This window comes from Maylandia zebra, linkage group LG7 (genome assembly GCF_041146795.1).
Source record: "Maylandia zebra isolate NMK-2024a linkage group LG7, Mzebra_GT3a, whole genome shotgun sequence".
In the NCBI taxonomy this organism is placed as follows: domain Eukaryota; kingdom Metazoa; phylum Chordata; class Actinopteri; order Cichliformes; family Cichlidae; genus Maylandia; species Maylandia zebra.
In genome coordinates this window covers 31,199,458-31,218,324 of record NC_135173.1, presented here as the reverse complement: position 1 = coordinate 31,218,324, position 18,867 = coordinate 31,199,458, and the positions used below count along the sequence as shown (strand labels likewise).

At 41.8% G+C, this 18,867-nt stretch overlaps 1 protein-coding gene across 1 annotated transcript; it reads left to right on the top strand.

Annotated features, from left to right (window-relative positions):
* The first annotated feature begins 1,128 nt into the window (after window positions 1-1,128).
* Window positions 1,129-14,681, top strand: LOC101472674 (uncharacterized). The gene is made up of 11 exons (XM_014409689.3): window positions 1,129-1,399; window positions 3,418-3,616; window positions 4,601-4,802; window positions 4,892-5,060; window positions 6,184-6,277; window positions 6,447-6,482; window positions 7,938-7,991; window positions 8,164-8,291; window positions 8,647-8,779; window positions 9,841-9,911; window positions 10,526-14,681. Exons 2-11 carry the CDS (start codon window positions 3,421-3,423, stop codon window positions 10,754-10,756), a joined length of 1,314 nt encoding a protein of 437 aa, XP_014265175.3. The 5' UTR covers window positions 1,129-1,399; window positions 3,418-3,420; the 3' UTR covers window positions 10,757-14,681.
* The last annotated feature ends 4,186 nt before the right edge of the window (window positions 14,682-18,867 follow it).

Genomic DNA, 18,867 nt, shown 5'->3' with positions numbered 1-18,867 from the left:
CTGTTCCCTCCTCTGTGCCCCTGACCCTGTTTCCATGCTTGTTTACTGTTAGTTATTTTTACAATATTGATATAGAACTAATCTCTTGAAATATCATATATCAGATTTGGTACTTGAGAGGCAAGAAAAAGAAGTGACAGCATGCAGAGAAGGAGGCTAAACATTGTGCCCTCTGCTCCAGAGACAGTCCTCACTAACAGGCGATAGAAACTGTAGGGTCAGAGTCTGGACTGAACCTTATGCCCTTTTTAAGAGGACTTTCTGTGTTTATGGTTTCATCCTGCAGATCTCCATCTGGAAAACGTTACAGTCATTTATTTTTCAACCATCAAAAAAACATTTCAGTCCAAGCAACCTTTAATGAAAGATTTAATTTATCAGACGGAGTTTCAGTTCTGCTTTAGGGTTTCTCATTATTACTCACATTTTAAAACATTTACTTCTTGTGGCTTGTTGGAGTTTCCAGAGATGTGAGAGGAGACTTACCGGCGCCATCATGAGGAAAAATGCTGCATCTGCAATTCTGAAGAAAGTTGAAATCAATTTGAAACAGGATTTAATCTACACATCTGAAAAAAATATACTATGCTAATATTTCTTATAATCAGGGTTGAAGACATGTAACATGTAACAGGAGACTCAGCGCTGCTGTAAGGTCGACACAACAGGTTCAGATCGCTCTCTGTGGAGCTCATGTTAACGAAAGTTAAAACGCTGCTGTTAAAATTGATGAGTGGGAGTCTCATTTTCACCGTACACCTCAGGATTTTCCTCAAGTGATTTTGAAGTAAAACTTCAGTATATAAGGAAGTGAGAGCACAGCATGTAGATTTGCCCAACTTAAATACATTCTTTGTTTCACTTTTCTGAAGAAACAAAACAAAAACATTGTGTTGCTGTGTCACAGTTCAGCAGAACTTACAAACTGCTGCATGCACAATCATGTCCTTCAATGTTTGGACAGAGATTACCAGAGTAATCAGCAGTCAGTGACAGTTTTACTGAAGAATCTATTGTTTATAAAGAGAGAGTTTAAAAAAAGCAGTCTCACAGGTTCCTACAGGTTTCTGTGAAGTTTTTTCGCTGTAAAATGAGCCAACAGGTTTTTCTGTTGCAGCGTGTTTACCGTCTTCAGCACACGCCCTGCTGCTCTTCACAGACACTGCAGCATATTTTCAGCTGAGAGACTCAAACACAGGCTTTGTGTTGTTTTCCTCTCTGGTTTTAAATCTGTTAAACGCAGACTTTAAACTAAATTTTCTTTTTAGAAGAAGCTTCCTGCTGCTTTGTGGGACCTCCAGCTGTTGCACTCTGCATTGACCTGACCCTGACACGTGTGACTGTGCAGTGATTCATTGTCTGAACTGGTTTAGCCGTTGGGTGTGAAAATCTGCCGGAGGTAAGAAACTCTTTAAGATTCATGTTTCAAGTTAACTTTGCTGTCAGGACACAGGCATGAAAAAGTTTTACATGCTTACAGCCTGATGAACAGTTCAAAATTATATCAGATCCATCTGCATGTATGCACGCATTTAAATAGTAATCAAACAGTAGGTAAAGCATATTTGAGTGTATTGAACATCATATTTGGTTTTACATGCATCAGCTCTGCATAACATTGATTCTGCAGGTGATGAAGTTGGAGCAGATTTTATTATTTATAAAATCTCAGTATCTCAATTCTTGTCATCATATTCATTTGTATTACTAACAAAGTAAATGCCATAACCTTTATAACATGTTACTGGATAATCCCACAAAGAGAGCATCAAATGTGAAAAATATCTTATTTCTGCTCAGATGAGAAGTGATGAAGATCCTGTTTAGAGCAGTTTGTAAGTGCACCCCTGTATTAACATGCACATGCAGGAACACTAAGGAAAAGCAAGCAGATGTCATTTAGCTTCCAGCAATGCCATCAGTGAGATCATTACTGATTTTTTACTGCAGGAGTCAATACATGTAAAGCCATATTAAAAAAACAAACACAAATACATTTATTCCCAGACTCATTGCCTCTGACAGTGATACCACTGTGGGCTAAAACAAGGCGGTGGAAAATCTGCATACTGATGACTTTAACTTGTGAGATGATCGGGGTAAAAGGAGCATCTTGAAGAAGCTGAGTGGTTCAGAAGTAAAGACGTGCAGGCGATCAGCTCTGTGTGAGCAAATTCGCTCTGAATGACAAAACTACGGATTGTTATGACATCATCTTTTTGTTATAACCTCAGAAAGATTCAGAGACTTTTGAGTGTCAGTTGTGTTCAGGCAGCGCTGCATTAAACTCTCACTTGACTTTGAGGAGGACTTTTGAGGAGGTATTAACCTGGCAAACTTACTTTCAAAAAGTCACAAAATCCTCAAGACTGGTGTGTAGCACAGAGGCTTTCATACTGAGTTTTTATTTATTTTATTGTATTTATTCATGCACATATTCCATTATGAAGTCTAATCAGAATGAGATTAATATAAAATATAAATCAGCTAATGAATTGTTGTGTGGTTTAGCTTCAGTGAATTAGCTCCAGCTGTGTTGTACACTTTAACTACTCAATGATGATATATAATTGAATTATTTTCATGAATAATATTTGTACTTACTTAAGTAAAATGTACTTTTACAGAATGTACATAAATATAGTATTATTACTTTTATATAAGTAAAGGATTTAGGTAACTACAGATATAACCACAAAGCATTACAACTTAGCACACCTGTCACACAGCAGCTACAATCACTGTGTGTAATGTAGTAATAGGAGCCTTTAGATTTCCAAAGCATGATGCAACAGCTGTTTATCAGACACTAGTTCAGACCAATGAGCTACTTACCAAATGACAGCCTGTCACATCCTGCTCTCCAGTCCACTCCACAGTCTGTCTGTTCAGAGGACCCAAACATTATCTGGATGAAATATTACAGTGGAGCCTGAACCCACAGGGAGCTGAGTAATCTGGTGTCCATCAAAGTGACCCCGTCCTGCCTTAGGTTCTGCCTCCAAACTGTTAAAAGTAAATGTAGCCGTGCGAGCAGGATTTCTCTCCAAATGCAGAGAGCGTGAAACTGTAGAGAAATGTAATTGCGCCAGCGAAATGAAATTATTTGCTTGGATTATCTTTTTGCTTGTGCATTTGTTATGACATATAATTTGTAGCAATGCATCAGGGAGGGCACCTGGTATGAAAATCTGCACCAACCATACAGACATCCGCTGAGTGTTTTAATCTCAGTTTCCCTGTTAATTCTTATTTGTTGATTATATTTTAACTGAGTCATCTGCTTTGACTGATGCATCTAAACCTGCCAAATAACTAGAAACTACTTTCCTCAAGATCTTCCTGTGCCATAAATGTAGAAAAAAAAATGGAAATCTTCTGTGCTGACGTACAGAAATGTTATTCTTGTTTCCACAGAAGATGTTTGCTGCTGAAGCCAAAGCATTTGTCCAGACGCTGGGAGGAACAGACCTCATCTCTAATGATAACTTAAACTGTAAAATGGATCTGCTGACTCTGGTCAAAGTCACTGAGGGAATTTTTTGGCCGGTACAGAAGTACAAAGTGATACACTATAGCCTGCCCGAGCTCACCGAGGAAGAAAACTTCTCTCCAGGTACGTTATCAAGAAACAAGGCGTTACTGAGTAACCATGGTTCTATGAAGGAAGGTCAACAGGTTCACCTGGTGAGCTGTTTAGGAGACAGTTTAAAATTTACCCTCCATTTCCCCTGGTACTGGGAGCAAGAGGGCAAAGTTCCCGTTTAATTGTCTGTAACATGGACATGGTAATAAAAGTCCCGGTGTTCCGGCATACCATCCCATCATACATAATTTATGCACATTAATTCACACAATAATTCCAGCATAAATTTAAGTAGGATTGTTTACCACTTAACTTTACCTATCAAAGTATACTTGTAGTTCATATTCACAAAGATAGGATGGTTTGCAAGTTTCATCACAATGTGACAAAAATTCACCAAACCAGCCACAAAAGAAGATCATAATATTTTTGATAATCGACAATCAATAACATGAAAATCGGGCTTACCGTGCTCGTTATTTCCAATGTGTAAACATCCATTTGGCACTACAGAATGTTTCCTTCCTTACTTCATCTTCCACAATGCCTCAGAGACGTTTCCGTTAAAAATCACCATTTTCTGCCCAGTTACAGACATTTGATTGTTACAGGGCAAGTGTTGTAATTTAGGGTGATGTGTATTTTTCACCTTGTAATTTCTAATTAGTGGAACTGACATGAACAATGCCACATTGCTGTGATTCATTTGGCTGAAACAATTCAAAAGAGATGTCAATCATGCAAATTGGCCAAAAGAAGCCGAAGCCACAGCCCCTCAGAATGTAAAGTGAAAACACACATTTCCAGATCTTGATTATGCACAGTAAAAAAAGACCCAGCGCTGTAAAGCCTTGAATAAAAGGTTTCTAAGCCCACTAACCCTGCCACTCATGAACCTGTGTCTCCTAAACAGTTCACCCTCACTGAGCTGACCTGCATGACAGCATGCTGACCTCATATGAAACAGAAAAAATGAAACCGAGTATGAAAAATGATGCTCCATTCTCCTGCCAGATTACACCGAGGAAGTCTTGGTAGAAGACTTTAGGATCACTACAGAGAAGAGTGGGAGTGGAGGTATAGGTGGAGAATGCAGGAATGTGGGTGAAGCTTATATTAATGCCAGCACTAGTTCTGTGGATGGACTGGTTCAGCCCGTCAGCATGATGACAAAGAAGGCCAATGTTAAAACTGTGGTGAGCAGATTCAAGGGCAGGTACGTCTGTCTTTTTGATTATTTATTTATTTGTGTATTTTCAAAATAAAAGCCAATTTTTCCTCTGTGTTGGATCCTTTTAAATCCAGGAAAATACACAAGGATACCTTGAACCTGCTGGGACTGAAAGAGAAGGATAAACTGATGTTTGTCTCTCAAATAGTTTACAACTCCAGTCCTGTCAAAATTATTAGAAAGTCTACGACTGATGGCTCCATTTTCACTTCTTATGTAAAGATGCTGAGTGTCTTTGCAAAGGTGAGTGAGTGAATTCAGCGGTCTGCAGGGACAAGAGTATCTGTTTCTGATCTTCACATACAGGAACCCATAGACTGTTTTAGGGCAAACCAAGACCTTGTAGGAGTCATTCCAGGGCCACTGTTAGGAGACAAACCTGCTAGGTGGGGCACTAAGGTAGTTTATTTGAAATTCAACAACCATGAACAGCAGACTTCTCGGACTGTTATAATCAGTACATAATATGCCAATGTTTTTGGTTTATTTACAGACATAGTGTTTGAAGCCTTTATCCATGTCTCATGTGTAAAGAGGGTTGGACACTTATCCTGTCACCCCAATGTTCCTTCAGGCTCAGTGAAGAAATGCAGACTAAACAAGGCTTAAAGCCTGGTACTGAACTTAAACCGTGGCTGGAGGTGTTATTTATCCTGGGTGGCACTGCAGGTCTGAACTTGTCCAGATAATATCTGGTGGAGCTGATTGTAAGAAGACACAGCTCACTGTGACTGGACATTAAACAAGCTTTAACCTGCAGGTTTGGTGGCATGTGAGAACAGTGCAGGTAGTAAACAGTGCAGTAAAAGAGTGACATAGACATGAGTGACAAAGAGCGATAAATACAACTTTCTACTGTTAAAGTGACCATGTGGGAACACTGAACATATAGCAACGATTTTGAAATGAGACCACTGATTCAAAACCTAAACAGAATTAAACTGAAACTAGAGTTAATTGATTTATTGAGAAGTATTTCTAGAAGTAACAGTTATCAGGCAATGTTTAGTTGTCTTTGATAAACGCATTTGTATGATCGGATCTAATCTTTAAGTGACATTTTGGTGCACACTCGATAAACTTGGTGGGGTAATGCACCAATACGTTGTTTGTCAACCGCCAATAAACACTGAGCAGAAGGAGAAATCATTTGCAAATAGTCAAAATAGTTGTTACTTACTATAACTCCAGTTCTCTGAGTATATCTGTGGTTCGTGTGGGGTTGCCCTCTGTGGATCTGTTGCTGTCAGCAGCTCCAGAACTCTCAAAGTCATAGTAAAGATTCTCTGACCTTGTCTCCCTCTCGTTGTGATTGTAAAGATGTATTATTGGTCTAAATAATAATAATAATATTGTATTTCTTCAGGGGAGCAGTAAGGCGGAGACAAGCTTCACTGTGCCAGCAAAATCCATCTTTGCTTATAGCCTGGTGGAGATAAAGATAGAGAATGAGAAACTGAGTAAGAGCACAACACTGTGTTTAATGTGTGTGTGTGTGTGTGTGTGTGTGTGTGTGTGTGTGTGTGTGTGTGTGTCGGTGTGTCGGTGTGTGTGTGTGTGTGTGTGTGTGTGTGTGTGTGTCGGTGTGTCGGTGTCACTGAGTAGTCTTTCTCTTTTTCTCTCATTTAGAGATCTCATGTGAGCCATGGACTCGTAGTTTACTCGGTAGGTCACTGGGTGTCTGAACTTCTCTTCTTTTGCAAATTTGAAAACATTTTTTTGATGTCATATTTGTATTCACAGTTGCACTCACAGTTACTCAATGTTACTAAGAGAAAAACATCTGTATCAAACTGTAAACCAAAGACGACGGAGCATCGAGCTTTCACTTTAGACTGCTGAGTTTATTCAGAGTTTATTTATTCAGCATCAGAGTTAAAATCAGACACTTTCCAGATTGAAATGCTTACATCAGTAAAAAAAAAAAAAAAAAGTCCTTATGCTGTTTCTCTCTTTGTCATAAATCCCTCCTTTTCCTGTTCAGGTGAACATTTCAACATTTCAACCAACCACGATTAGACCTATGCTTAGTGTCATCCTCATTGGACTATGAGCTTTGTTTTTTTTGGGGTTGTTTTTTTTTTTAGGTTCCACACCAAAAATAATTATGAATAGCCAAAAAACTTCACAGACAGACACAAAGGTGCTCACATTTCATTATCCCAGGAGAGAGTGCTCTCTACACGGAGTCTCTACCTTCAGAGTTTTACTTTCTGCAGATACAATTTGCAGGAAATAACCAGCAAACATTTTAATGTTGAAAACCAACTGACTGTCTTTCAGTGTCTTTTTGAACGGTACCTAGAGGTCTTTTTTGGCGTTCCAGCAGGAGGTAGCAAGTGTGGAAAAATTGCTTGAATGGTGTTATTGAAGAAGAAGAAATTAAAAATACTGTCAAGAACTTCTCTGGATGCATTGTGCTTAGTATAAAGTTTGATGGAGCGAGTATTATGGTATTCGGCTGTTTTTCAGCAGCAGGGCCTGGTACCTTAGTTCCAGGGAAAGGAAGTGTTAGTGCGTCAACATAACAAGACATCTTGGAAAACTTCCTACTACCAACTTTGTAGAAACAATTTGGGGACAGCCCCCTCCCGTTCCAACATAAATGCGCACAGTAGGTCCATAAAGACATGGATCAGTTAGTCCGGTATGGAAGAACTTGACTGGCCTGCACAGAGTTCTGATGTCAACACGATAGAAAACATTTTGGAAGAATTAGAGCAGAGTCTGTGTGTCAGACGTTCTTATTGAAAACCCCTGTCTGACTTCACAAATGTGCTTCTGGAAGAATGGGCAAAAATTCCCATAAACACTTTTAAACCTGTTGAAAGGCTGAGAAGAGTTGAGAGCTTTTTTATCTGTAAAGGGTGAGTCGACATCATAATAAACCCAGTGGATTAACAATGGGATGTCACATGCGTGTCATGTCAGACGAGTGACTTTTGGCAATAAAGTGTAGTTATCAGTTGAATATCAGTAGGAAAAAAAAAACTAAGAATAAACAAAGAGTCGGTCTGTCCAGACTTTTATTGTAAAATGTGTGTTTGTCTGTGGTTCAGTTTTGTAAGAGTAAAGACTTTCAGAGTTTCTGGTGATAATCACTTTGAGATCTGTTTCCAGATTGGCTCCTTTGTGATGACGTAAGCAATCCAACTGTGAAAAAAGTAAAAGAAGGTAAGTGTGTGTTTAAATCTGCTGAGCTCTTCACAGTTCTGAAATAATCCGCTTGTTATCTTTAGAGATTTAAGACCTGCTGTTTAACAAACTGCTGGTTCCAGCACAAACTCTGTTTTCATGTACTGACAGTGTGGTCAGCTCATTGCTGCTGTTTCTTTGTTTGCTGCAGAACTAGAGATGAAGGAAGCTCTACTGCAGCCGCTGGCAGATCTTCCTGAGTCGACCCGTTGTGATCTGCTGCAAACACTCAGCAAGCTCGTAGAGGATGGAGACAATCTCTCTCTGCTGGATAAAACAGTAAGGAGAATATTTACAAAAAGCTCCTCATCAGGTTTCATCTCTCACTGACGTCTTTATCAGTTAATGCAATGGTGGAAACTTCTCTCTCTTACAGGCAGATGGACAGCAGGCCTGTCTTATTTTTTATTTGTTTATCTGAACAAAGAACAGACCTGCTGATTGTATTTGTGATCTTAAATCAAGCACAGCTTTAGTTCAGGTACACCACGCTGCCAAGCTGTGTGTCACTTTCCTCCCATCTGGAAGCTGCTCTGTAGCCCACCCCCAGCTCTTGCTTTCTACAAATGTATGCTCCAGAACAAGACTATTAACAATAATATTAATAATAATCACAATCCTCTGCTCCTCTCAGCTGGATCATTGCAGTAATGGAGTGTTTGAGTGTGAGTCTGAGGCTGTCTCTTCCTTCATGGACCTTCTCAATGTCTCAAACATCTCCACAAGTGAGCAGAATGCTGTTCATATGTTGGTCAGCGCTCTGCACAGTAAGTCAGATTCAAAGATTCAAAGTGTTTATTGTCATCTATACAAAGAAAAGCATTTCTCTGTGCAATGAAATTCTTTCTTTGCTGTCCACACACAGATGCCCAGTTAGTATATACAAATAGAAATAGAACAGATAAAATACAAATAGTATAAATAAATAAATGAAGACAAAATTTAAGAGTGAAATAAATGTGTGTACAAAAGAGCTATGAGCTTAATATGCAAGATGACCTGATGTGCAAAAAATAGTATTACTGTTGAAATAGGTCAGCTGCTCAAGAATCTGATAGCAGTGGGGAAGAAGGAGTTGTTGAATTGGGATGTTCTGGATTTCACACTTCTAAACCTTCGTCTCGAGGGCAAAAGTGTGAACAGACCGTGTTGGGTGTGCGTGGGGTCTTTGAGGATGGAGGCAGCTCTCCTTTAGACTCTGCGATGGTAGATACTCTGCAGAGAGGGCAGTGGAGTCCTAATGATATTCTCGGCAGTTGTTATCACTGTCAGCAGGTGTTTGCAGTCCATAGCAGTAGTGCTGCCGTACCATGCAGAGATGCAGCTGGTCAGTGTGCTCTCCATAACGCAGCTGTAGAACCTGCTGAGGATCTTGGCTGACATACCAAATTTCCTCAGCCTCCTTAGGAAATACAGCCATTGACCAGCTGTGTGGTGTTCAGTGTCCAGGTGAGGTCCTCACTGATGTAGACGCCCAGGTACCTAAAGCTGCTCACCCTCTCCACTTCAAGTCCCCTAGCTTGAAGCCCCGGATAAACTTCAAGTTAGGAGACTTGAAGTGGAGAGGGTGAGCAGCTTTAGGTACCTGGTCACTGAACCCAGTCAGATGACCCGCTCTGAGACATTTATCCCATCCAGTAACATGTAGATCCTCCACATGAGGTGTGGTATGTGAGCAGGAGGTGGTGGAGCTGAGATAAAGCTGCTCAGGTGTTATTTGGGAGTGTGTGAGAGCTCAGCTCACAGTTTTATTGACACATCTGAAGAAAAGTGTTTCAGCTCGTCACATCGTCATCAAACTTTGTCTTTCTTCTTCATGTTTGTGCAGCTCTGCCAGATGAAGTGCCGCCACTTCTGACCTGCTGCAGTCCAGACACTCTGAGAGTGCTCAATCAGCTGGTGGGTCCATTCACTCATTCATCTGCATTCATCTACATGCTCCTCTCAACAGCTGCCAGTCTCATCACACCTTATCCTACAGACTCAGCACACTGAACATGTGTAATCTGACACCTTAAAGCAGCGGTCCCCAACCTTTTTTGCGCCACGGACCGGTTTATGCCCGACAATATTTTCATGGACCGCCCTTTAAGGTGTCGCGGATAAATACGATAAAATAAAACTAGTACCGGTACCGAAAATTTTTTTTATTCATAACACACGTGAAAAGACCCAGGAAAACCGAGTAAACGATAAAAACGATAACAAAATAACGCTGAAAACCGATAAAAACCCTGAAACTATACATTTCACACCTGAGCCTCAACTCTCGCGGCCCGGTACCAAATGACTCACAGACCGGTACCGGTCCGAGACCCAGGGGTTGTGGACCGTTGCCTTAAAACATCGTCTATCATGTTTTTATGATGAAGAATAAAACTAAAACTAAACAGAAAATCCCACACGTGTAAAAGCACATCAACAGCAGCTCCGCCCACTATCAGCAGCCTGTGGGCAGAGTCTTCCTCATGTTTGAATCTGATCAGACAACAGCTCCCTCTCTGCTTCTCCAGGTGGATGGTCTGAAGGACGGTCGGGCCAAACTGCCAGAGTCCCTGCCCGTCCCCCTGCAGGAGGGAGGGGAGCTCCGCTGGGCGGCCGAGTTCATCTGTTTGAACGATCAGAAGCTGAAAGAGTTGAGTGACGGCTGGGACCGGCCCGAGCTGCCCCCAGAGGTTCTGCTGGAGGTTCTGTGCCTCGCTGTGCAGGGACTCAGCCTGATGCAGCCCACAACAAACCCTTAATGTCAGCTGCTGTGATCTTTGTTAATGTGCTTTTACAGCAGCCGATGCTTGTGATGGTTCAGTGTCCAGTCAGGTGAATACAGCATAGTTTTGATGTCCATGGTTGATTCAACAATTGGTGAACTTTATTTCAATGTCTCACTCTGATTTTGTTTCTTGTATAACTCTGTCATCTTTCAAAGAGACAAAAAGACAAAAATAACCAACAGAATTCACATTTTATTAAAGTAACATACTTTTATTAAGTTATTTACATTATTGTTATAGTTTATGTCATGGTTCCTGTAATTTGATGGTTTTCTTGGATTCTTTGTGTTTGCAGACCCCACTTTAATCATCTGGTCTCCAACCTCTTCGTGTTCATTTTGAGGTTTTTTTTTAACAAGTTCTTTATAAATACTTTTTAAATTCCTGGTTATTAAAGGTTTGAAATTATGTGAGGGAACAAGTGGAACAGTTTTTCTATTAGAATGAAAAAAGAATGTTTAAAAACATGAATAATGATGCATGATTAAGGCTGGAAATAAAGTTAATACTTAGAGAATAGTTGTAATTTTGGGGGCAAGTCAGAAAATCATACACACTGTATGGAACATATAACAATTAGAATGAGCTGTCTACCTATATCATTTTTAGGAAAATCTCATCTTAAATTCTGTAATCCTAAAGTGTATATGCTAAACGCTGATCTAAAATGGGATTGTGCTAATGAGAGCTTAATGTCATGCTCAGAGGTAAAAACAGGGTCAACAATGTAAATGATATAATACAGTGATGAGGTGTTACACCCTCTGTAACTCCTACTTGCCTTGTACTGAGTCTGAGCGTCTGGGTGTTGTTGAGGCATAATTGCTAATTATCTGCACCAGATGAGGTGTGGCGGGTGGCATGTCTGGGGAGAGTTTGGGGGATGTTACTTCTAGCCTTGAAAGAAGGTTGTTATTTTTGATTGGATGTTATTTGGTCATTTAAACTAAAAACCAAGGTTTCTGCAAAGTTTGGTATCAGTATCCACTTCATGTTGCAGGTTCATGTCCAGATCCAATGATGAAGTAATATAGTAAATATATGTTTGGCTCGATGAACATGCACGAAACATTTTATCAGAATGATGAATCATTTAATTTTTGCTGGTTTCAGCATAAAACACATCTGATAAGAAGCCTCAATAATGTCACATACTTAAACTTAGGTTGGGCCAGGAGTGATTGACCTGATGATCTTAACGCTCAGCGAGGAGTGTACCGATTGAGAAGATCAGTGAGATAACTGACTGGGTGCAATATTATTCTGAATTTTGAAAGGGAGTAGCCAAATTTTAAACTGACCGCAATATTTGATAGGTAACCAATTTAATCAACAAGAGCTGGAGTGATAGAATCAATTTTTCCAGCTCTGGCAAGAAGGTGAGCCGCAGGATTCTGACAGTTGTAGCCTTTGAAGAGAGACGGATTGGAGACTACAGTAAAGAGAATTGCAGTAGTCACACCTGGAGGTCACAAAAGCATGGATCAGTTTTTCAAAGTCTCCTGTATTGTATATAACGCTTAGCTTTAGAAATCTGGCATAGTTGAAAGAAGCTAGATTTAACTACAGATGACACTTTTTTGGGCTTAAAGGAGCTATCCAAATAGATGCCCAGGTTATTTATAGAATCAGAGAGAGAGTTAACAAGGGGCCCCAATAGGGCAACAAGCTGTTCTTGAAGAATATAGAATAGAATAGAATAGAATTCAACTTTATTGTCACTGCACATGTCACAAGTACAAGTGCAACCCAGAGTAAAATCTGTTTTACTAGAATTTAGTAATTTCCTGCACTTATTTCCTGCTAATGAACGCATCACAAATGCATGACTCCAACCACATAACTTTGCTCAGCCAATAGGTTAATTGGCTGCTGCCGGTCCAAACAATTTGATTTTGATTTTTGATTTGACCGATAGTTGTTGAATAACAAATGTTGTGAAGCTATATATTATGTGTATCCGGTTGTTCAGTCTGACGTCACTAGCCGTGTCTGGGTCTAAACTCCGCTGCAGGTCCATATATCAAACGATCACTATGGCATTACTGAGAGTTGAAAAACTGTCTAAAGTCTTTCATCTTTAATAAAATGATCAGCGATCTGCTCTACCAGGTGTAACAATTGAGTTTAACATTCAGGCATCCATGAAAACGGAATTTATGACATTTAACGGAGTTAGAAGTTAGCAGGGAGTTAGCTCGCTAGCTTCTATCTAAATACAATATAGCATGTCCTGACTGCGGGGTTTTGGAAACAAATTAAAACGTACAGCTCTGCTATCACTTCCAGCATAAATGAAGACAGAAAACTAAACAGCAGTGACGTTTGTAGGGTTACTGAAGTTTGGCTAGCTGGTATATAATGATGTGCTACGTGACCGCTAGCGACACAGCTATGTTAGCATAATATAAACAAGCTAACTTTTTTCCCCACTCGATAAAAGTTACCGTGAGTGTTCTCGGTGGTCAGGAACAAATGTAATCGCATGGCAGGATGCTGTAAAAGGACCAAACTTCAGCCAGGAGAACAACTGAGATAATCCATCCACAATACGAAGTTAGTCATTCATATACTGCTGCATGGGCTGGGCTGTAGTTACATCCTAAGGTTTTAAAAACTGAGCTTAAATAAATGATTAGCGGTAATAAAAGCCGAGGGAGGTTAACAGTGATCACTGACTGTTTTAGGAGCTTTTTAAGATCAAATAGAAGAAAATACATAACATTAAACATGTTAACAACACAAAAGCCATATTAAACGCAGACTACTTTAGACCCGGAAGTAGGATTCGTCGCGTCATCACTGAACAACCGGATAGCAGTTGAAATGTTTTAGTTAAATCCTTATTGGTTAAATATACTGTTTGTTTATCTATTTATAAGTTGTGTAAACAGGAATAACTTAATGTATTTTAGCTTAACTGGCTGACATTTTTGTATTATTCTTGTGATTTCTTATTGGCCTTGTTTATTTAATGCAGGCCAGGTGAACCTTTTGGGGTATGGAAAAGGATGGCGAGCCAATGAACGGCTAGGAGCAGGAATCATTCTGCATTGAAGCTTTCACTGGTTGGGTAGGAAGCTATCAAAGACGACGCTCTGTCCCCATTTTCCGAATACACTGATTTCCACAATCATACACACCATTCCCCCCGTTTATGGACAATAGCGCTTGGACATCTCTCATGGCCAATATGACAAAGAAATCACATATTTGCTTCAAAGGGGTTAAGTGTTCTAAAATCATGAAATCACGAAAACTAGCTTAATTGTTTTTTGACATAGTAAAAAACAACATGTATCACTTTAGATTTTAAGCTAATTGGGCTGAAGGGTGTCTTGTTTCGATTGGTAAACAGTTCTTAGCAAATGTATTTGTCCGCTCCTCAATGAAAGTTTTATCCCAAATATTGACAGTGTTGATAATTAAAGGAATCCTTTTTGGGTTTTCTGTAATGGTTAACTGAGCAGTATATGCAGGCTATTTAAATAAAATAATATTTTTACTGCAAAAATATTATTGATGTTTTATCCACAATTTTTTTTATTTACATTTTTACAAAATAGTCGGAAAAATAGTCAAGCATATTATTGTGCCTTGAGGCAATTGCTGTTGTGATTTGGTGATATATAAATATAATAAAATAAAACTGAACTCAGTTATTATTATTATCTTTATTAAGATGCCAATTTAGAGTTATTTACTTGCTTACTTGATTGATTTCTGATTTCTCAGTGTGCCGGCTTAATTTTGGGTAAAGAAACATTAATTCAGTTTGTCAATTGCCTAATAAAAAAACAACAATTATTGTGTTAAAAAGCTTTTGGCATGTTTCTAAAATATTTGTATTTTCATGCATTTACGACGGGTGGTCTAATAAATTTGCTCACTCCCGCACTTCAGGCAGGAGATCTTGCATGTTTATGCATTTACAGTGGCTTGAAAAAGTATTTGAACTTTCCCACATTTTGTCACATTACAGCCACAACCATGAATCAATTTTATTGGAATTCCACGTGAAAGACCAACACAAAGTGGTGTACACGTGAGAAGTGGAACGAAAATCATACATGATTCCAAACATTTTTCCAAACATTCCAAACAAATAAATAACTGAAAAGTGGGGTGTGTGTAATTATTCAGCCCCCTTTGGTCTGAGTGCAGTCAGTTCTCCATAGACATTGCCTGATGAGTGCTAATGACTAAATAGAGTGCACCTGTGTGTGATCTAATGTCAGTATAAATACAGCTGCTCCATGATGACCTCAGAGGTTGTCTAAGTCAGGGATAAAGTTATTGAGAAATTTAAAGCAGGCTTAGGCTACAAAAAGATTTCCCAAGGCTTGAACATCCCACGGAGCACTGTTCAAGCGATCATTCAGAAATGAAAGGAGTATGGCACAACTGTAAACCTACCAAGACGAGGCCGTCCACCTAAACTCACAGGCCGAACAAGGAGAGGGGTACAAGTGTGTGTGTACCTAACCTAATAACACACCTAATTGTGTGTCCACCACCCTAATTTACGAATAAATTCTTTACAAATCCTACCATGTGAATTCATGGATTTTTTTTTTCACATTCTGTCTCTCACAGTTGAAGTGTACCTCTGGTGCAAATTACTGACCTCTGTCATCATTTTAAGTGGGGGAACTTGCACAATCGGTGGCTGACTAAATACTTTTTTGCCCCACTGTATACACATACACACATATACACATTTTCAATAACCCCAGTAACACCTCAAGGGATACAAAACCTACAGATATATATATACCCATACCAACATACCCGTGCACCCGCACACATATGAAAATATTGGACAAGAACACCCTATCAACTCTCAACCTCTTCCCTGCACCCTGCAAAAACCATATCCTTAAACCACTGTTTAAATTGCACCATGATCGGACATTGCTTCATATCTTTACATAGTCTGTTCCACAGCGTTACTCAACACACAGAGATGCAAAAACTTTTTAATGTTGTACGGATACAAGGATGTTTTAAATTTAATTCCCCCCTCAAATTGTATCCCCGTTCCCTTTTAGAAAACAATTTGAGAATATTGTCAGGAAGTAGGTTGTTTATTGCTTTATATATAATTTGTGCAGTTAGAAAATGAACCAGATCTGTGAATTTTAGAATTTTTGATTTTAAGAATAGTGGATTTGTATGATCTCTGTAACCACTTTTATGGATTATCCTTATGGCTCTTTCTTGAAATTTTGTTATGTATATGATTTATATGTGACTTCCAGCTTAATTTATCATCTATAATCACACCAAGAAACTTATGCACTCTTTCAATTTCCACACAATCTAAATGAATCTGCACTTGTGCATTTCGAAGGAAATTTCCAAATAAGACTATTTTATCCATCCATCCATCTTCATCCGCTTTATCCAGGGCCGGGTCGTGGGGGCAGCAGCCTAAGCAGAGAAGCCCAGACCTCCCTCTCCCCAGCCACCTCCTCCAGCTTATCCGGGGGAACACCAAGGCGTTCCCAGGCCAGCTGAGAGATATAATCTCCCCAGCGTGTCCTGGGTCTGCCCCGGGGCTTCCTCCCGGTGGGACACCCCCAGGAGGCGCCCAGGAGGCATCCTTGTCAGATGCCCGATCCACCTCAGCTGACTCCTTTCGATGTGGAGGAGCAGCGGCTCTACTCTGAGCCCCTCCCGGATGGCCGAACTATCTCTAAGGGAGAGGCCAGCCACCCTCCGGAGGAAGCTCATTTCTGCCCTTTGTATCCGCGATCTCGTTCTTTCGGTCACTACCCACAGCTCGTGGCCATAGGTGAGGGTAGGGACGTAGATCGACTGGTAAATTGAGAGCTTCACTTTTACACTCAGCTCCCTCTTCACCACGACGGACCGGTGCAGCGTCCGCACCACTGCAGCCACTGCACCAATCTGTCTGTCGATCTCCGGCTCCCTTCTCCCATCACTCGCGAACAAGACCCCGAGATACTTGAACTCCTCCACTTGGGGCAGGAACTCATCCCCGACCCGGAGTGGGCACTCCACCCATTTCCGGCTGAGAACCATGGCTTCACATTTGGAGGTGCTAATCCTCATTCCCACTGCTTCACACTCGGCTGCGAACCGTTCCAGTGCGAGCTGGAGGCCCTCACCCAATGAAGCCAACAGAACCACATCATCCGCGAAAAGCAGAGATAAGATTCTGAGGCCACCAAAGTGAAAGACCTCCACCACTTGGCTGCGCCTAGAAATCCTGTCGATAAAACTTATGAACAGAATCAGTGACAAAGGGCAGCCCTAGCAGAGCCCATTACCCACCGGGAACCAGTCCGACTTATTGCCGGCAATGCGACCCAAGCTCTTGCAACGGTTGTATAGGGATTGAATGGCCCATAGCAATGGGCCAGACACCCCATACTCCCGCAGCACCTCCCACAGGACACCCCAAGGGACACGGTCGAATGCCTTCTCCAAGTCCACAAAACACATGTAGACTGGTTGGGCAAACTCCCATGCATGCTCAAGTATCCTTGAGAGGATAAAGAGCTGGTCCAGTGTTCCGCGACCAGGACGAAAACTGCATTGTTCCTCCTGTATCTGAGGTTTGACTAGCGGACGAACTCTCCTTTCCAGCACCCTGGCATAGACTTTCCCAGGGAGGCTGAGGAGTGTGATCCCCCTGTAGTTGGGACACATCCTCCGGTCCCCCTTCTTAAAGATGGGGACCACCAGCCCGGTCTGCCAGTCCAGGGATACTGCCCCTGATCTCCACGCAACAATGTAGAGGCGTGTCAACCAGGACAGCCCTACAACATCCAGAGCCTTCAGGGGCTCTGCCACCAAGGAGTTGTTTAACTGCCTCAGTGTCCTCGCCTCCGGAAATTTGCGGGTCATTCCCCTCATCCCCAGACTCTGCTTCCTCCTCGGAAGACGTGTCAGTGGGATTAAGGAGGTCCTCAAAGTATTCCTTCCACCGCCTGACAATTTTCTCAGTCGAAGTCAGCAGCGCTCCGCCAGCACTATACACAGTGCAGGTAGAGCACTGCTTCCCCCTCCTGAGACGCCTGATGGTTTGCCAGAATCTCTTCGAGGCAGTCCGAAAGTCTTTTTCCATGGCCTCTCCGAACTCCTCCCAGACGAGTTTTTGCTTCAGCCACTGCCCGAGCCGCATTCCGCTTGGCCTGTCGATACCTGTTGGCTGCCTCCAGAGTCCCACAGGCTAACCAAGCCCGATAGGACTCCTTCTTCAGCCTGATGGCTCCCCTCACCTCTGGTGTCCACCATTTGGTTCGAGGATTACCACGACGGCAGGCACCAACCACCTTGCGGCCACAGCTCAATGCAGCAGCTTCGGCAATGGAGACGCTGAACATGGTCCATTCGGACTCAATGTCCCCAGTCTCCCTCGGAATGCTGTTGAAGCTCTGCCAGAGGTGTGCGTTGAAGATTTCGCGGACTGGGGCCTCTGCTAGACATTCCCAGCACACCCTCACTATGCGTTTAGGTGCACCAGGTTTGTCCAGCGTCCTCCCCCGCCACCTGATCCAACTCACCACCAGGTGGTTATCAGTTGACAGCTCAGCCCCTCTCTTTACCCGAGTGTCCAGAACATATGGTCGCAGGTCTGGTGATATGATTACAAAATCGATCATCGACCTGCGGCCTATAGCGTCCTGGTGCCACGTGCACTTATGGACACTCTTATGTTCGAACAAGGTGTTCGTTATGGCCAAACTGTGATTTGCACAGAAGTCCAATAACAAAACACCACTCGGGTTCAGATCAGGGAGGCCGTTCCTCCCAATCATGCCCCTCCAGGTCTCGCTGTCATTACCCACTTGAGCACTGAAGCCTCCCAGCAGGACAACCGAGTCTCCAGGTGGAGCACCTTCCAGCACCCCACCCAGGGACTCTAAGAAGGCTGGGTACTCTGAACTGCCACTCGGCGCATAAGCGCAGATGACAGTCAGAACCCATTCCCGGACCCTAAGGCGCAGGGAACAAACCCTCTCATCCACCGGGAAAAACCCCAACATACCGGCAGCAAGCCAAGGGGATATTAGAATATCCACCCCAGCCCACCGCCTCTCACCAGGGGCAAC